We start from the raw sequence: 20,129 nt of genomic DNA, 5'->3' as shown, positions 1-20,129 counted from the left end.
AATAGCCTTACTACAGTTTTCACCTAATCATCCTCATCATTTATATTATTTTTCCCTTTGCTATTACATATGGACATTAAAAGTTCATTCAGGCCGGCGCCGTGGCTCACTAGGCTAATCCTCTGCCTTGCAGTGCCGGCACACCGGGTTCTAGTCCCGGTTGGGGCACTGGATTCTGTCCCGGTTGCCCCTCTTCCAGGCCAGTTCTCTGCTGTGGCCAGGGAGTGCAGTAGAGGATGGCCCAAGTGCTTGGGCCCTGCACCCCATGGGAGACCAGGAGAAGTACCTGGCCCCTGCCATCGGATCAGCATGGTGCGCCGGCCGCAGCACGTTGGCCGCGGCGGCCATTGGAGGGTGAACCAACGGCAAAGGAAGACCTTTCTCTCTGTTTCTCTCTCTCACTGTCCACTCTGCCTGTCAAAAAAAAAAAAAAGTAATGATTCAAAGTCCACCTATACTTATAGTCACAGCTATTTTCTCTGATACCAACTAGTCAAAGAAAATTTGCATAAGCCTGGCAAGGTCTTTGTCAATGTTTTGCTCAATTCAGAAATTCACGACATTGCTTCTCTGGGTAGTGGTCTTAGTATGGAAACAGCAAAGGAAAAGAACACAACATATATCAATTAAACCCAAAATTGAAACTGTTATCTACAAATAAGCAATGCTTTCTTTCTATCATAATTTATCCATGTATCCACTTATATATCTAACTTTGCTTTATCCTCAGACTACAGTTTAGTAATTATATGCTTTTGTATGGGAGTTATACTTTAAGTACATACAAATACATTCTTTTTAAACTGTTAACCACTGAAGTATTCTCAATTAACGTGCACATTTGCACACATGTATGTAAGAGCATATGTGAAAGATGGAAAGATGGAGGGAGGAGAGAAAGACAGATACCCATACACATGCAAAACAATAGTCAAAATTTAAAATAAAAAGACTCTGGTTACCTTTGGAGGATTTTAGGGAACCAACTCAACTCTAAAACTGGTAGATACAGAAACCTAAGTTATTCTGCCTCTCCAGCTGAACTATACTGCACAATAGCAAAAGAGTTGATGTAAGAGAAAGTTACTCTTTTATAGAAGTTTAGCTAACAAAAGAAGAAGGACTGATAGCATTTAAAATAAAATAACATTGTTTACAACTTTTAATGAAATAATAGATCTAAGCAACAAACATCAACAGCTGTTAAAGTCATTGAGTGGGGTTGGTGCTGTGGCATAGCGGGTAAAGCTGCCACCTATAGTGCCAGCATCCCATATGGGGGCCAGTTCAAGACCCGGCTGCTCCACTTCCAATCCAGCTCTCTGCTATGGCCTGGGAAAGCAGTAGAAGATGGCTCAAGTCCTTGGGCCGCTGCAACCGTGTGAGAGATCCAGAAGCTGCTCCTGGCTCCTGGCTTCAGATTGGCGCAGCTCTAGCCGTTGCAGCCAATTAGGGAGTGAACCAACAGATAGAAGACAACCTCGCTCTCTCTCTCTCTGCCTCTCCTTCTCTCTCTGTGTAACTCTTTCAAATAAATAAAATAAATCTTTTTTTTTTTTTTTTTTTAAAGTCAGTAAGTAAAAAGCTGACAGGGAACTTTACACTACAGAGAATAGGCTGGCTAAACTTGAACCCAAAGGTCAGAATTGTTGCTCAATGGATTAAGCTGCCCCTTAGGACAACAGCATCCCATATATGTCTGCTGGTTCAAATCCTGGCCATTCTGTTTCCACTCTGACTTCCTGCTAATGTGCCTGTAAAGGAAGAAGAGAATGGCCCAAGTACTTGAATGCCCACCACCCACATGGAAGACAGGCTGGAGTTCCTAGGGCTGGCTTGGGCCTGCCTCAGACATGGCTGTTACAGCCATTTGGGGAATAAACCAGAAGAGGGAAAATCTTTCCCTCCGTACCACTCTGCCTTTCAATAAATAAATCATGAAAAATTCAAAATGTGAAAATTCCTAAGGGATAAAAACCCAGTATATTCAAAGAATAAATTATAAGGGGGTGAAAAGGAAAGAGAAATAACCATAGTTTAAAGGTGAATTAAGGGCCAGTGCCGCGGCTCACTAGGCTAATCCTCCGGCTGCGGCGCTGGCACCCCGGGTTCTAGTCCCGATGGGGCGCCGGATTCTGTCTTGGTTGCTCCTCTTCCAGTCCAGCTCTCTGCTGTGGCCCAGGAAGGCAGTGGAGGATGGTCGAAGTGCTTGGGCCCTGCACCTACATGGGAGACCAGGAGGAAGCACCTGGCTCCTGGCTTCGGGTGCCGTAGCGCCCATTTTAGGGGGTGAACCAATGGAAGGAAGACCTTTCTCTCTGTCTCTCTCTCTCACTGTCTAACTCTGTCAAAAAAAGACAAAACAAAACAAACAAACAAAAAAAGTGAATTAAGAAACACATCAGGCGCCGTGGCTCAATAAGCTAATCCTCTGCCTGCGGCATCAGCACACCGGGTTCTAGTCCCGGTCGGGGCACAGGATTCTGTCCCGGTTGCCCCTCTTCCAGGCCAGCTTTCTGCTGTGGCCCAGGAGTGCAGTGGAGGATGGCCCAAGTGCTTGGGCCCTGCACCCCATGGGAGACCAGGAGAAGTACCTGGCTCCTGGCTTCGGATCAGTGCGGTGCGCCGGCCGCAGCACGCTGGCCGTGGCGGCCATTGGAGGGTGAACCAACGACAAAAGAAGACCTTTCTCTCTGTCTCTCTCTCTCACTGTCCACTCTGCCTGTCCAAAAAAAAAAAAAAAAAAAAAAACACATCAGTTAAGCATATCAATTAAATGTAATATGTGGACTCTGATTACTAGATCTTGATTCAAACAAGTCAACAGCAAAAACCAGAAACCCTTTATGAGAAAAACAATGAAAACATGAATACTTGATATTTAATTGTATTAAGGAATTTTTCAGATATGATAACAATATTATGGTTATATTAAAACAACAAAATGTATCCATATCTTTTAAAGATACACAGAGATGTATACATTTATGGAAAATCAGTATGATACACATGATTTGCTTCAAAATAGTCTGGGGGAGGATATGAGACTACTGGTACAGGGGTGTAGTACAAGTAGCCATGTATTACTGTTGAAATTGGGTGGTGTTGTATGAAAATTCATTATTTATTCTATTTACATAAATTTTAATGCCAATTATTAAAATAAAAGAAACAATTGTCTTTGTAGACAACTTCAGAGGCATTCTTATTTAAAATACTAATTGAGCCCATCTACACAAAAAAGCACCACTCCAGGTTCAAGAGACACAGTATGATATGAGAGACAAGTATTTTAAAAATTCCCCCAGCATAGCAATGTACAAATCAAATAGAATTATATATGCTAATACAAGGAAGAAGTATTTATAAGCATATAATTCCGAAACTTTGCTAATATGACAGAAATGAACATGAATAATAAGCAAATTACTTATTGTATAGGCTTCTTTAATAATCATCTTCCATTCTTTCTTGTTCTGATCCACAACTTTCCAACATTACCAGAGCAGTAAAGCAGAGTAAAAATATTAGCTACTTGATTCTCTCTTTCCATGCAAACACTGATTTTAAATTGTTTACCTATTTTTGGTTTCCTTTTAAGAAGACTTAAAATAAAAATCACTACAAACATTCTGATATTCCCCACTTTTTAATTTTATACTATAATAATAAGTTTTTAATTAAAGGACATCTGAGCAAAGTCAGGAAAAAATTAAAGACAAAAATCCAAGAACTTTCCATGTGATCATGGATAGTAAGGCCAAAATGATATTTTATAAAAACACAGGCTGAAGTGAGTATAGGGCACAGCAGGTCAAATCAACAAATGGAGTACTCACATCCCACTTTGCAGTGCCTGGTTCAAGTACCAGCCATTCAGATTCTGATCCAGCTTCCTGCTACTGCCCTGGAAGGTAGCAGATGATAGCTCAAGTACCTGAGTCCCTGACACCCACATGAAAGACTTGGATTGAGTTCCAGGATCCTGGCTTCTGCCTGGCCCAATGCTGGCTTTTATGTAAGCATTTGTGGAGTGAACCAGCAGATGTAAGATAGCTCTCTCTTTCTTTCTTTAAAACAAAATGAAAATAAAAATAATTTTTAAAAACAGTTATGATAAACCATTAAATTTAAAGTTTATGTACTATCCTAGCCCCAAAAATATTTCCAAAAGCTGTAACTAAGTAAATAGTAATTATAAACAGACTTCTTACAATACTTAGTTTGAAATTTCATTATTTAGAAATTTAAACTATCATAAATATCAATACCTACTCATATACACTTAACAATAACACAAACATTTCAAAATATAAAAATATAGCTAGAAGTATAATGGTCCTTTATCTTTTTTGTAAATTTGTATTTTAAAGAATATTCTAAACTGTCAAAATACTAAAATTCTCTTGACAAATATTTTATTATAACTGAGTACCAAACAGGTAACACAGAAAGTACATTTGAAATATGCATATTACATGAATAAATTAACAAATAGTACTTGTAGAATCAGCCATCCCATTTCCTTAAAAAGGGGCCTATCATCAGTTTCTAGTTCATAAAAGAGAAGCAAGTAACATTTCAGATGCTAGATGTTAAGAATAAAATACTATTTTATAGAAATACAATTTTTATCACATCACCTAGTTCCCCATGAAGAACTTTCAAATCAAAAACATGAAGGGAAAAAATGAAATACATTGGACAGTTATAAACCACTTAAAAAGTTCACATTGGGAGACAGAATTAAATACACATCATCTAGTTAGAGAATAACCATGTCAGGCGTTATTGAAAGTATCTTTTCCGATTTGGGAGACATATTTTGGCATGTAGTAGCTCTGAAAACATCCAATTCTGAGTTCTCTTAATATGCTAGTTCTCCCTCACACTGCTACTGCTGAATCTTCAAACAAAAGCAGCTAACAGAAAAGTGAAGACTCCATACAGAGGTGAGCAGAACCCACATTAAGCAATGCAGCAGGGTCTCTACTGTCAATTGTTTTGGCACCAGAATTCTACCTCTATTTTCAAGAGGCAAAATTCATTAAAAGTATCATGTACTGCACCCTTAGAAAACTGAAGAGATAGAACAGTGATCAAAAAAGATAATCAAATGAATGAAGACAAACTGAAGAGATTTACTAGCCATAAATAAAATGGTGCTCAAGTGTTCAATATCAGTTGCTTATAATCAAAAAATAAAAAATAACTAATGCCCAAACACGAAGAGGAATAAGACCCTAGGTCACATAAGATCAGAACTCTATCTTCCTGATTTCTAGCCCTGTTTTCTTTTCATTCACACAGCACGACCTTCTATTTGCATGATGTCTTAAACCATCATTTGAACAATTCACATTTACTAAAGACACTGGGAAGGCAGCTAAGAAGTTCACATTCCAATCAGCTTGTCCAGTGACCCCCAAGAGAACTTTTTTGTAGAGTCATTCCCACTTGCCCAAGGTCACACGTTTCCAAGCAACATCTTCTCATTCCTAACCTCACATTTTTATTTTGTTTAAAAACAAAATTCTGTCTAAAGCCCAAACCTTCAAATGAATGTGTTCTCTTCATGGATATCACAACATAATTTGGTTAGTATTCCCACAGGTTTTAACCATTGGTCTTCATTTCCTGGGCCATCATACGTTGCACCTTCTGTAGCCCCATGAATCTAAGACCACAATCTGTGGAACCAACATGTTCCAAGTCTATTCCATAAAGTAACATTTATTTCTCAACTATTTGGGTACCCTTAAAAATACCTCATTTGTCTAAACTTCACACTCAGATCATTAGCATCAATGAATATTAATTCAGAGATGAGCATATTAAATATTCATTAAATCTATTATTCTGTTTTTAGAAACTTTTCCATGTACCTACCTTTTTAACACTTAAAATTTCATTTATATTCTAACACAATCTAGACTCTTCATCAAATCATAAAAACTTTATGAGAGTAGTGTCACACAAATACTGCACATGTACAAATAATACACCATACAAAACATATATTTTCCTCTAAAGTATGTGAAATATTATTTGGTTTTCCTTTAGTCTTCCTAACACCATTTTTGCCAACTGTATCCAATCCTTAAGACAGTTTAAAGAAATCTAATGCAAATAAAACTAATCAAAACAAATTAAAAACATCACACCAAAAGCAGTAAACCCTAATAGCATTTGCTCCAGATACTGGATAATAGTGTAAAAAAAAAAAGGGAAACTTTAAAAAGCACCATAAATAAATATGGTATGTTTCATAACAAAATTTATGTTAATATACTTTCTGAAGCTTAAAAACACAACAGATTACTAGAAACAATTCAATATAATCAGCCAATAAGCACAAATAGCAAAGTAACAAAAATATCATTTATTTCTTTACTGAATGTTAATTATTCACTCCTGTCAACAACTATCACATAGGAGCCATAAAGAAATAGGAACAGCTTCTACCTAAAAAATGTTCTGAGAAACTTACCATCATTTTGGCTCTTGCCTTTCATTTCTTCCTTCCACGATGGAATGGTGTTCAGGGGAACATAGTCCCTTAAGTATTCTTTGCGCCTCTCCTCTAAGGTCATCTTCAGTAAACGTTCTTGCAAAATAAAAGCAGAATCTCCATTTGTATTTAACTTTAAACTCAAGAATTACTTTATATTTTAAGTATTAATCATGTTGAACTAAAGATTTGGTATGGCCTTAAGAAACACCAAATACAATCCAATGGCTCCATATTTGAGTGTTAAAAGGTGTCAAACCGGGGTGGATGCTGCCACCTATGTCTCATATTGGAGTACTTGGGTTTCATGCCAGCTCTGGCTCTAGACTTCTGATATGGGCTTCCTGGGAGGCAGCGGTGATGGTTCAAATAACTGGATTCCTGCCACTCATATGGAGATTTGGACTGAGTTCCTGGATCAGACTTCAGGCCAACCTAGTCCAGTCCAGCCCCAACCACTTGAAGGCATTTGGAAAGTGAATCAGCTGATGGGAATACTCTCTCTCCCCGGTTCCTTCCCTCCCTATCTGTTGTTCTCTTTCTCTGCCTCCCAAATAGAATTATCAAATTTACTCCATTTTAGCAAAAAAAATAAAATAAAATTTAAAAAAGCCTGATGAAGAAAACTCTCTTGTGATAATCCAAGAAATAAGCTCATTTACTTTTTGAATCAACATCTACTGACAGTGTACTGTGTGCCAGATGATATGTATACACACAGCAGGTACAAAAGATACTTAACCCTGAAATTCACAGGTGTGGGGAGCAACTGGGACTAGACTAAGTTACTGGAATTAAGACTTATTCTATGCATCTGCTCTCCCACAATATGGCACTGGGAGAGAAGAAAACAGCTTCTACACAGCTGCCTCCAGTTCAGCCAATAAACTGTAGGACTTGCTCCTGATTGGAGGAGAGCAGCGTACTCGGCGTGTGGGCAGCCGAGTTGGGATTGGCAGAGGAGGACTATAAAGGAGGAGAGAGACGGCATGCACCAGGAACATCTAAGGGGAACATCTAAGGGGAACATCTAAGAGGAACACCTAAGAGGAACACCTGTGCAGCCCCCAAGAGAGCCGGCCGGCGGTGTGCCGCTCCCCTGCGGAAGTGGGGAATGTGGCCAGGGGGAACTGCCCTTCCACGGAGGTGGAAGGGATAGTAGCCAACCCGGGAAGAACCAGCAGCAAACCCGGGGAGGGCCGAGCAGACGAAAGAACAGCGCAGGGTCCTGTGTCGTTCCTCCACGAAGACGGGGAGCGACATAATGGTGCCGTGACTCGGATATGAAGCCTAGGCAGGGTTTAGTGTCGTTCCCCCATGAAGACGGGGAGCGACACACAGGACAAAAGAAAAAACGGGTAAGATATAAAATAAATCCTATACAAACAAAAAAGTTCATATAAACAGCAAAAGAAAGTAAGCCACCTAGATATTCCTCAATACTATAATGTTATCAATGATAAAAATACACTTTCAATGTAATAGCTTTGTGGTGATGGCATTACTTTATTTATTTATTTATTTATTTATTTGACAGGCAGAGTTAGACAGTATGAGAGAGAGAGGGAGGGAGGGAGGGAGGGAGAGAGAGAGAGAGAGAGAGAAAGGTCTTTCTTTCCATTGGTTCACCCCCTATATGGCCACCACAGACAGTGTGCTGCAGTCAGAGTGCTGCAAGGATCTGAAGCCAGGAGGCAGGTGCTTCTTCCTGGTCTCCCATGCAGGTGCAGGGCCCAAGCACTTGGGCCATCCTCCACTGCCCTCCTGGGCCATAGCAGACAGCTGGACTGGAAGAGGAGCAACCGGGACAGAATCCGGCGCCCCAATCGTAACTAGAACCTGGGGTGCCGGTGCCACAGGCAGAGGATTAGCCAATTGAGCTATGGCGCCGGCTGATAGCATTGCTTTAAATATATATCTTGATTATAAGATTAAAATATTTAAAAGAACTGCATCTTGGAAATAATGATAGTGTGTATCATTTATAAAGAACAGTGTACCCGGTATTTTACATATATAATCTCATTGAAACCATCTTCCCAGCAACTCATAAAGTTGCTAATGTTATTATCCCTATTTTGCAGATAGGGAAATGAAGCATAGCTAACTTAAATAAGTTGCCCAAAGCAAAAGAACTTTCAAATAATAAGCTAAGATTAAAATCCAGATGCTTCCATTACTCAGAGAATACAGCCTATGCTACTAACCACTATACTATAATGCTCAGAAAAAATTCCCCCAAAAAGGGTGACATATATGCTGGTTCATGAAGGACAGGCAGAATTCTGCCACAAAGAAATTAAAAGCTCATTTCAGTATAACAGAAAAGTGTTACCAAAGTAACAAAAATAAGGAGATACAAATATTTTAATGAAGCTGTATAAGACAAGGGTATGAGAATAGCCACAGATGTGAAAAACAGCTAGCAAAATAAGGTAAAATGAAACTGAACAGGGACTTGTATGTCATGCTGAGCAGTTTAAGCATTACTTTATCCTATAAAGTAAACCACTAATATTCAAACTTTTCAAATTTGATTATGCATATCCCAGATTATACATGAAATAAGCCACTAGAATGCAGGGGAGGTGGGAATTCAAGAAGTTTTATGTATATTGTTTTTAATCTAACAAAAAAAGATATTAGGATTGACTAACAATACATAAACTGACACTGGGATCCTCACTAAGTCTATACATTAGCTGTCATGTATTACACAGATTATCAAAGATCTCAACAGTAGAGTGATTGACAGCTATACTTCCATGCTCTCCAATTCTCTTTCAACATATTATGAGGTATTGTAGTTTAGGTAAGTGGGTCTTAGAATAACATCTAGTTTAAGATAATCTAATCCTTACAAAATAATGATTTCAAACATCTTTAACAGAAATAAACTTCAGAAGTATCAATTTAAGTGCAAGTGAACAAAAAGTAGGGAACTAATATTTTTCCCACTCCTAGAACTAGCTCTTTACAAACTACCCCATAGAAGATTAAAAAAAGAGAGACAATATTTTAGTCAGAGTTAACATTCAAATCAAACTAATCAAGGTTCAACACCCGAGTTTAAGAGAGTATACAGGACACTGAAGAAGCTAAAGTCTAGTATTTGCATCTCAAAACAGAGTACTAGCTTTTAGACTTTGGAAATTCTAACCTAAATTTCTGGTCCTAGAAGAAGAGAAAAAGAGAGAGGCCCAAACTTTAAAAAAAAAAAAAAAGCAACTATTAGGAAGTTGGCACAAATAGAGAAACAATGAATTAAAATTTAGTTGGAATTGGGGGTACAAGGCCCCAGAGATGTGACAACAAGCAGAGAAGAGCTTTAATAAATAGAAGAAAATATCAGCAACTACTAAGGGAAAGTCAGGACGAGTAAAAATAAGTCATTCCATTTTTTAAAGTTTGTTTATTTATTTATTTGAAAGGCAGAGTTACTGAAAGAGAGGGAGAAGGATCTTTTACCCTCTGATTCACTCCTCAAATGGTTAGAACAGCCAGGTCTGGTTCAGGCAGAATCCAGACACCAGGAATTCCATCCCGTTCTTCCATATGGGTGGCAGGGGCCCAGGAATTTCAACCATCCTCCTCTGTCTTTTCAGGCACATTGTTAAGAAGCTGGATAGAACATTAGTTTCATCAGAATGTAACTGAAATCCAGGAGACTATGAGGGGCTGGGAAAAAAAGGGAAAGAACAGCAGCTCCAAAAAAGAAGCCCTGTGGAAGAAATGCTACCTTAAGGAGGAAGAACTTGAGTATTGTTATAGACAGTGGAGAGGAACCTGAAGACACCAAGAAAATTAAACACATCCAAGAGTGAATTAAATGATGACACAAGGTCTCAAAGAACAAAGGAGATGGGATATACAGACCAAGCAAGGGAGTTAACCACGAAAATGAAAAACACCTCCCCTAAGATAGGAACACAGCCAAAATGACATGTAAAGAAACAGATCAATGAGACTATGAAAAAGGATGTTAGAGCTGTTTATGTCATATGGCATTTATTTTTCCTGTGAATGAAAAACCCATGCCATCTGTTAGGTACAAGGAAATAGTGTCTTGTTGGGATAGGAAACTTGAAGGGAATGGTAAATTTGGAATTATCACTTAATGGTAGAAAGAGGAAGTGACTAGCAGTTGCCAAAGCACCACTCTCATATCACTAATTAGTAACTATTATAATATTACTGATGAGGTTTAAATATATTATAAAGCAATTCACACTTTTTATAGAAGTCAGAAGATATATGTAGGCATGAGACTTGGTCTCTCATTCAGCTTATTTAAAAACTCAAGTGTGGACACAAAACAAAAAATAAGAAACACTGTGAAACAAGAAAAGAATGAGATAATTTAAATTGCAATATTCAATTTCAGGGCTCAAAATACTAAACAGTTTATTTAACACGCAGTATTCAGAACTCAGTTACCTAGTTATGTGTTAGTTTCTTTAACAACACATAAAACTTTTATTTAAATGATTTACATTCACAAGGAATCCTTCCCTCTATGAACCAAACATTTAAGTAGATAGACATACTTATTACATGGTACAGAGTAAAAATACAAGTATGTTTACAGAATGTCTTGACATTTCAATGAGGTGAGTAAGCCTTCCTTTAAATTTAAATAAGTGCTGAGAAAATACCATGCTATCAGCTCTCAGTGGCATAACAGGGAAAAAGGTCATGCATCCTACCAGCATCTCTAACTACTGTACTAGAAATCCTTAGCTCCTTCTTGGTGGTATATTTTATATTTAAATATTCCAAAAATAGGGGCCAGCACTGTGGCATAGCAGGTAAAGCCACCACTTGCAGTGTCAGCATTCCATATGGGCACCAGTTCAAGTCTCGGCTGCTCCACTTCCAATCCAGCTCTCAGCTATGGCCTGGGAAGACAGTGGAAAATGGCCCAGGTGATAGGGCCCCTGCACCCACGTGGGAGACCTGGAAGAAACTCCTGGCTCCTGGCTTCAGATCGTCGCAGCTCTGACCTTTGTGGCCAACTGGAGAGTTAATTAGCTGATGGAAGAACTCTCTCTCTCTCTCTCTCTCTCTCTTTCTGCCTCTCCTCTCTGTGTAACTCTTTCAAATAAACAAATAAATCATTATAAAAAAATTTCCAAAAGCAGACATCTGATTTTCTTTTAAAAAACTGATATACATGAAAAATTTCAAATTATAATTCTTTTAATAGTAAACTTTAGCAAAAAATAGTTCAGTTTTCAATGAGCTGTTAAGTGCCTTCTTGTGTATTTGCTTCTTTAGAAAATATTAATTTGATTACATTTCCCTGATTATTAGAAGAAATGGAAGGAGGAAATGTAAGATGTTAAAAAAGATTATTAACTGCCTGCTATCACAATCCAACTGTGTAGTAGTCAAATGAAGGAATCATTATAACACGGCTACTTTAGGAATACTATTTTCTAATATGACAAAATATAGTTCTTAAGTACTCACAATTTTTCATCAATGATTCATGTTATTGAAACAATGTCTATGTCTTCCACTATTTTGCCTTCATTATCATCAATAATACAAAGCTAACATTTCAAGACCATCAATAAAAATATGCATAAATTTTCAATGCTCACAAGGTAAATGCTTATTCAAAGTGTGTTGAAACTAAAGTAACTACTACTGCAAAAACAAACTTATGTTACACTACTTTATATATTGGATTATCTTCAACATCATTTATTTGCAACACCAGAACTTTTAGTTCTCTATCTGCTTGTAACAATTAAAACAAAATGTCATGTAAGCTAATCTTTTAAAGATCATTTTGTTATTCAGTTATATTCAATATTCCTGGTACTTAATTTGGAAAAAAGAATTCCCTCAACCCTTTCCTCGTGCATTGCTGGAAGTGGGCCTTATACAGAGGATTGCTTTTCCACCGAAACTCCCGTTTTTCTTCCCCTGTTTTTGCCTTCATGTCCATAAAGTCGGGACTTGCAATTAGGGTTTTAAAGAGCTTGAGTCAAGCGTATCAACTTTCAGCCTTTTCCCCCCTTCTTCTGTAAAGATGGGATATTCAGGAAAACCGGGCACTACTCTCATCCTTGATGTTTAGTGCACTTAGCCTAGCAACGCAAGTACTTTTTGCTACATGTCTGTAAGAAAGGGACAGAATAAAAGGAAAGAGGTGTGAAAAGGAAGGGGGGAAACGGTAAAAACTCAAGTTTTACCACAGAATAATAACTGTAATAACAGAGAGAGAAGGTTTGGGTGGAGAGACTGAATTACACACTTCTGCTTCTTAAAGGAATCCGTGTCGTCAATCTGCCTGGTCTTGGATAAACCTTAATAAAGGCACAGTCGGTGGGGTGGGGGAGTTTGTCACAGACAGATCAGTCACACAACCAGACCCTGAGCAACTTCACACAACGAATGGGATTAAACACGCTGCTGAAAGAGTCCGTGCAGACTTCTCTGAAGGCGCTTATCCTCCAGACAAGATGCTCTTTTCAGGTTTCCCCTAGAGTTCCAGGTTTCAAGCGACACTGCGGCGGCGAAGGAGGGGGACCTGGAAACCGGTGAACACCCGGAGCTGCGGACACCCTGACAATTTGGGAGGTGCAGGCAGAGGGGAGGAAGGTAGGAAGGAACGAGGGGGCAGGGGGTTCGGACGCGCAGCAGCCAACCGCAGCTTGAGCGTCAGCCGCCGGGCACTTGTCCGTGGGACACCCCGGCCAGGCGTGCCGGAGTCCCAGCTGGGGTCTAGAGGAAGTTGTGCCGCGCCCGAGGGCCGCCGCGCGGAGGGTCCACACGGCTCGCGAGGCCAGGGCAGCCCCGCCTAGGGAGAGAAGGTGACCGGACACGGCGGGCAGCAGAGGGGCGTGCGCCCACACGTGCGCGAGCTGCAGGTGCCGGGGGCGGCGCGTGCTCGCCGGCGTGCGCGCGCCTGTGCGCGTGTGTACACACGGACACGGGAGGGAGGCGGCACCGGCCGGGAGGGCGCGAGGCGGGAGCTCGGGCGGCGGGCGCCGCGGCACACACAGCCTGACCCCCGCCCCCACCCCACCCCCACCCCCGTACCCCCAGGACTCGACGGGCGGGTTACCTTTCTCCTCTCTCCACACCTTTTTCTTCTTGTTGCTGGGGTACATGTTGCCGTGGGGGTGGCTGGCTTTAAGCTGCAAGTTCCCCAGGCTCACGGGCAAACAGGGTGTGTGTGGAGTGGGAGGGGTGGGAGGGGGCACTCGGGAGGGAAAAAGTGAAAGAGGCTCCGGGTCCCGCGCCGCTCGCTGCTCTCCAGTCGCCGCCCTCCTCCCTCAGCCCGCGCTCGGCTCCGGCTCCCACCCGCCTCAGCCCCGCGGCAGCCGCCACAGCAGCACCTTAGAGCCTGTCAACTAGGTCACGCCTCGCGCTAACCTAACCCCCGCGCAGGCCCCTCCCCCCAGCCGCTAGGCAGCGCCGTCCCTCATTGGCTGCACCGCCCGCCGCTCTCCAGGTTCTAGCCAAGGCGCGCCCCGACTTCGGACCCAGAGCGCACGCGCAGGCGCAGGCTCGGGCCCGACGCCGAGGACGTTAGGGAGCTGGAAAGGGCGGAGCCAGGGAGCGAAGGGGCTGGAGATGGCCTCGCGAGGAGGGCGGGGCGTGGAGCGGGCGCCTAGCAGGAGCTGGAGTTGGACTCGGCTCTGCGCTGGCTTCGTGGCATCGGGAGTACCTGGGGGCGTGGCCTGTAGGGCCAGGTGCGCCAGGTGACGAGGGAGCGAGCCAGCCAAAGCTGCCTCAGGTACTGGGGGACGTTATGTGAAAGTAGACCCCGGGGCAACACGAATTGTCCATGCTTACTCTTTTCTCGTCAGGGAGGATTTTACCAGGTAATCTGAAGCTGTCTTTCTGGTGGGCAATTAAAGACCGAAAGAAGTTAAAGAATTGAAAAATGGTTCCCAGACCCTATGCAATGAGTCCCATAACCTTGTAGTAAAAGTTAACAAATTACATTTTGGAATTTGGTGATGTGTGGAAAGAACACAAGTAGACCTGTCTGCTCGGGAGTTTTAAGAAGCAGGAAGTTGAGGTCAACCGAAATGGTGTCTTGGAAATACAAGTCTTACGTCAAAATCCCTGTGGGCATTAACCAGAGGCAAGTTATTTAATTTTATTCCTCCACCAATTTCTTCAAGCAGAGGTAGTGGTTCTGGTAATACTGATCTATTGAGGTTCTGAAAACGAATTCCCATACAGTCCACCACAAGTGTAGAGTGACCTAGCACTGAGAAGTTTAGTACCCTCCTCCCTCAAATTTGTTGGTTTTCTAACTATGAGACTCTCTACTAGGTTGATTTGGTGGCTATGGTAAATCAACGTTTTGTTCCCAATTCTGTTATATATACTAGAAAGATAATTATTTGGAACATATTTTTCCTAATAAAAGAAAAGGAAGAGTGGGGGGGTCCCATTAAGAATGATAACGAGTAGCATGTTTTGAGTAATGGGACACTCTCAAAAGAATGAGTCATAGAGTCGTGAAGTAATAATTTTTATTTTGTCGTTGTCTTCACTGTTTTAATGCTGAGAAATGCATAAAAATTTATTTGGCTGGGAGAAGTGGAAAAGACTTCCAAAACAAAGTGACAATTGCGATAGTTATAAAAAAGTAATTTATTGACAGTAAAAATAGAAGGGAGGCTTTGATTCAAGTGGTATTATCAAGGCGCAATCAATAAAAATTGGTAATGGAGTAATGCTGGGAGTAAGATTGGTAAGGAGATGAAAATTTCATGGTATGGTTAAAAAAGAAAATAATGATATTAGTGATAACTTACATGGAAAAGATACTACGTTCTTATTTGCAATGCAAATTGTAAGGTGTCTGTAGGAAAATATATCTCATTGGCCACCTTTCATTCAACAAGGAAGCTATTTGCACTCCAGTCTAAAGAACCATTCTGCTCTTGATTATCCACTCTCTCAAGTCAAAAACATTAGAACTTTTTATGTTAAAGCAGTGGTGTTTATAAAGGACATTTATTTCAGAATTTAATACTGCTATGACAAAATACCATCATTCAAAAGTGTTAAATGTATAATGTCTCAAAAGTACCAGAAATGTACTATGTACTAAGTGGATCTCGTGTTTCTTGCCCTGAACTTAGTCTTCTTTCATTTTTCCCTATCTTTTTGAATAGTTACATCACCCATTTGGTCAAAGAATCTAGAAACTAATCATCATTTCTGTTAAATCTTTTTTACATGTTAAAATTTATTATAAAGAGAACAGATTTCATGTATTTCATAAAAACAATTCTAATATAATGATACTTCCTTCTCGCCCTTCTTCCTTCGCTCCTCCTTCTTTTCTTTTTTTTCTTTTCATTTTTTGCAGTAACATACTTTGAATTTACTATGTAATCACAGGCTTAATACTCCTCTACATAAAGTGTTGTACAAGTGAAAAGTAGAAAGAACACAGTTCTGCAGGAATATAGACAAGTGTTATTAACAATAGTCAAATCACTTGGTGTCAATTTCGCTTATATACATTAAGATTTTTTGTGTGTATGTACTCCATATGTTAGTTCCCACTTATCAGAGAAAACAGAGAAAAGACAAATATTGTTATTGCCATAGCTGCTAAAAAAATTTAATCTTCTGTACGAGGCTAGAATCTCTAGTTTTCGCTAGCACTGCAGTAAACTCAGTCTCAGTTTAACTGGAATACTGTAAATACTTCCTAAATGGCCTTCATGTCCACTTTTGTACCTATTTTGTCCATTTTATGTACTGCATTAAGTTATCTTGTCAAATATGGTTGTGTCAACTCACTGTTGTAAATCATTCAGTGATTTTTCTGGTGGACTTTGCTGTTGACTGAATTATGTCTTTTCAAATTTTGTGTGTCTCCAATATGACTATATCTGGCGATAAAATCTTTAGAAGGTAATTAAGATAAAATGAGATCATAAGGGTGAAGCTCAATTCTGATAGGGTTGTGGCCTTAAAAGAAGTGGTGCATTTCTATCTAAATCTTTCTCTCTCCCTCTCCCACCCACTCCCTCACCTTCTTTACTTCCCCTCTCCCTCTGTCTTCCATACTATATGAGAAAATGAAAAGGCAACCATCTGCAATCCATGAACTTCACCAGAATCTGAGCTGGCACTTTGATCTCAGACTTCTAGCCTCCAGATTTGTGAGAAAATAAATGTTGTTTAAGCCATGCAGTCTATGGGGTTTTGTCAGTCTAAGTTGATCAATAAGGTCTTCTTATTAAAATAAAATCACTAAGAATGGAGTGATATCACTTAAAAAGCAAGTCTTCTACCATTTTTCCACCCCTGCTTGCACTCTCCAGTCTATGGTTACAGCCACATCAACTTGTAGAACTGGTCATTTCCTTGAATGTCGGGGTCTCAAGCCCAATGCTAGCCCCTGACCAGCAAGGGCAGTGCAGACACTTCCCAACAAGGTGAATGGGAAGGGTAGGGTCGACGGGTGATGAACACACCACAGGCACCGGTGAGTTCTGTCGAAGCAGGAACCGCTTTATTGAAGTGTGCAGGCATATAAAGCTTAGAAGGACATGCGCAGTAGGGGAGCCAATCAGAGAAAAGGTTACACAGGCATTGGTGGACCATGTACAGGGGCACCTTAAGTAAAGTATAGGGATCATGCACTGTCCACGTGTCCGGAACTAAAGCGGACCTATCCCTGACGGTGGTCTGATCTTACATAGCTTAACCTCGGCAGCAGCAGACACGCCCCTCTAACATCCGCCAGGTGCCATATTGTAATGGAGAGTTTAGGCAATGCCCAACACTTGAACACATCTTATTGTTACCATATGGTCTTTTCACATGTTTGTTATTATGCCTAGGACATAATTTGCTTAGTTGACCCATTTTCATCCTTCATATTTCAGCTTAAGCATCACTCCCTAGAAGTCTTCCCTGACTCTGACTCCACCTGATCTCTATTCTGTTTCCCTTTACCTGTCCTCAGGGCTCATTTAATTTCTTATAAAGCACTTTTTTGTTTATAGTTATTCACATGTTTTTGTGGTTATCCATCTTTCTCTCTGGATGTATAAATGCACCAAGGACAGAAAATATATATATTTTGTGCTTTTATATATATATATATATATATATATATACTTGTGCTTACCAACCCCAGAAAATAGCACAATATCTAGCACATTGTAAAATTTCAAAAATAGTTATTAAATGAATTTTAAACTTAAATAAGCATCCATAGAGAGATGCTGAAAAATTAAGAACACATGTGAACAGAAGGGATTACCTTGAGGAAGCACTAATATTAATCTGAACACAAAAAGAAATTAAAAATGAAACTGCTGATAGCCTAAGAGAGTTATAATTCATCTTTGACAAAGATTTAGGTATTTAATATAAGAATGTTGAGTGAGGAGCTGATAGAAGAATGAGAAGTTGTATAAAGAAGCAGAAAAAATAATAGTAATTTTGTTTTTATATTTCCAAGGAGATTTTGTAGTATGAAATGTCAGATGTCTTGCATACATCAAGTAAGATAAGAACTGACAAAAGATAAAGTGTTTATAGTATAAATAAAGTACAGAAAATAAAAATAAATAATTGAAGAATACGTTTTAGGCAATGAGCCAGAAGCAGTGATTATGAAATATTCTTATAGAATGTTTAGGAATGAAGGAAAAATAGAGGAGACAGTGTTCCTATATCTCCTGTTTACTGCATCTCTTAATTGTATCAAGAAGCCACCTTCAGTGATTGACCTGTACTGAGTCAGATAGAAGGAAAATTTTCCTGGGACAGATGAAATGAGTGCTTAAAAATTATGGTGATGAAAAAAAAAATGACACACACACACACACACAAAGGGTGAATATCAGATAGATTGAAATACTAGAGAAAGAAGTGGATGGAAGTAAGAGTGAGGAAGAAAATTTGGGTTGAAATACAAAAGAGCATTTCATTTTTGGGATAAATGAGAAAAAGAATGAATAGATAAAAGAGTCAATTTTTTAAATAAAAAAGGAAGAAAATTAGGATAACATTGGTCAAATTGCATCAATATCAGTGAATTAAGAGGCAAGATTATCTGCTGAAAATTCTGGATCCAAATGGGGACTGAAAAGGATTTTAGGGGGAGAATATTTGATATCAGATGAAACCATTTTAAAATTTATATGTAGGCAATTTTAGTAAATATAAACATTAGAAATGTATCATTTTGAAATCCCTTGTTGAAACAAAAGACAGTAAAGACTGTGCTATACAGAATAATAGTCCCAAAGATATCACTTTAGTACAATAGATCCTAATCCCTGGAATGTGTGAAGGTTACTTTATATGACAAAGGTACTTTGTAGATGAGATTACACATTTTGAGATTATCCTGAATTATGTTGGTAAATCCTATTGGTAATCACAAGTATCCTTGTAAGAAGAAAGTAGAGAGAGATTAAAGTACAGCTATGTGCCACATGACAACATTAACAATAGACCACACTATGACATGGGTTCCATGAGCTTATGGTAGAGCTGTAAAATTCCAATCACCAGTGATGTCATAGCCATCATAATATCATAGTACAGCACATTACTCACATGTTTGTGGTGATGCTAGTGTCAGCAAACCTACTGCACTGACAATCATATAAAAGTATAGCACATACAACTATATACATTACATAATAATGACACTATATGGCTGTTTTGGGTTTATGTATTTTCTATACTATTATTTTACAGTGTACTTCTACTTACAAAAACGAAGTTTATTATAAACTATATTGTATTAAAGTGGCAGCAGCTTTATATATCTCCTGTTTACTGCATCTCTTGGTTGTAACAAGAGGGCACTTTCAGTGATTGACCTGTCCTATCTGGGTTTGTGCAAGTGCATTCTGCAATGTTCACCAAATGACGAAAATCACCTGTTGGTGCATTTCTCAAAACATGTTTCCATTGATAAGCAACTCATGACTGTACAGAAGAGAAGGCAAGTGATAACTGAGTAGACATTGAAGTGATGTGGCCACAAGTCAGAAAGTGCTGGCAACCACTAGAAGATGGAAAATTCCAAGCAAAGAATGGACTTTTCCCTAGAACCTCAAGATGAAATTATTTCTGTGTTTACATTTAGCCCAGTAAGAATCCTTTTGGATTTCTGGACGTAGAATTATAAGAGAATAAATTTCTGAGGTTCAAACCCACTATATTTATGCTATTTTGTTCCTCCAGCAATGGGAAACTAACAAAGGAAATAAACCTGCAAGTTCATGGCAACAAAATATGTTTCTGAACAATTATCAGGACACACTGCAAAAAGTTACATTTAGGTATAATTTCTTAACTACATTGAATCCTTGGATGGTCTTAATGATTCCATGCTTTTCCCTAAAAATCTACTTTGATTTCTGGTAGCCTTAGGATACTCACTTGTCAACTACCCATATTATTCGAAGTAGTAAAGAAGGTGTTTTTAAACAGTCTTTGTTTGCCTTCATCTCAGTTAAACCTCAACAGTTCCTAACTCAAATAGACGATGAAGATTTTCATCCTGATTCTGAACAAAGCAGCTGTGGTTCAGTATTTCTTGTGTTCCACAGTCTAGAGATATTAGGTTAAGGGATGATGTCAGATCAGTTCATGT

General features: G+C 39.5%; 1 protein-coding gene and 2 long non-coding RNA genes across 6 annotated transcripts in view; 1 reads left to right on the top strand and 2 right to left on the bottom strand.

The window, feature by feature from the left end:
* Positions 1-5,705, bottom strand: part of LOC149123422 (uncharacterized) — a 52,637-nt gene extending 46,932 nt beyond the window's left edge. Inside the window, exon 1 of the long non-coding RNA XR_016216900.1 lies at positions 5,652-5,705. This is a non-coding gene — a long non-coding RNA (uncharacterized LOC149123422). The remainder of the gene's footprint in view (positions 1-5,651) is intronic.
* Positions 1-13,925, bottom strand: part of MACROD2 (mono-ADP ribosylhydrolase 2) — a 2,169,899-nt gene extending 2,155,974 nt beyond the window's left edge. For 3 of the 4 annotated variants that reach the window (XM_051846213.3, XM_051846214.3, XM_008256366.5), the window contains exons 1-2: positions 13,590-13,925; positions 6,491-6,607 (exon numbers count right to left, since the gene is read on the bottom strand). In XM_051846213.3, coding sequence (XP_051702173.2) covers positions 6,491-6,607; positions 13,590-13,635 — 163 coding nt within the window. In that variant the 5' untranslated portion in view covers positions 13,636-13,925. The remainder of the gene's footprint in view (positions 1-6,490; positions 6,608-13,589) is intronic. The other variant, XM_051846215.3, reaches the window with a different exon arrangement.
* Positions 13,926-14,000: 75 nt separating this feature from the next.
* LOC149123421 (uncharacterized) overlaps positions 14,001-20,129 on the top strand; it is a 44,142-nt gene continuing 38,013 nt past the window's right edge. Inside the window, exon 1 of the long non-coding RNA XR_016216016.1 lies at positions 14,001-14,264. This is a non-coding gene — a long non-coding RNA (uncharacterized LOC149123421). The remainder of the gene's footprint in view (positions 14,265-20,129) is intronic.

Source organism: Oryctolagus cuniculus, chromosome 11, assembly GCF_051225735.1.
Source record: "Oryctolagus cuniculus isolate XC-2025 breed Fujian yellow rabbit chromosome 11, ASM5122573v1, whole genome shotgun sequence".
NCBI lineage: Eukaryota > Metazoa > Chordata > Mammalia > Lagomorpha > Leporidae > Oryctolagus > Oryctolagus cuniculus.
The sequence above is the reverse complement of the archived record's forward strand: the minus strand, read 5'-3'. Positions and strand labels throughout refer to the sequence as shown.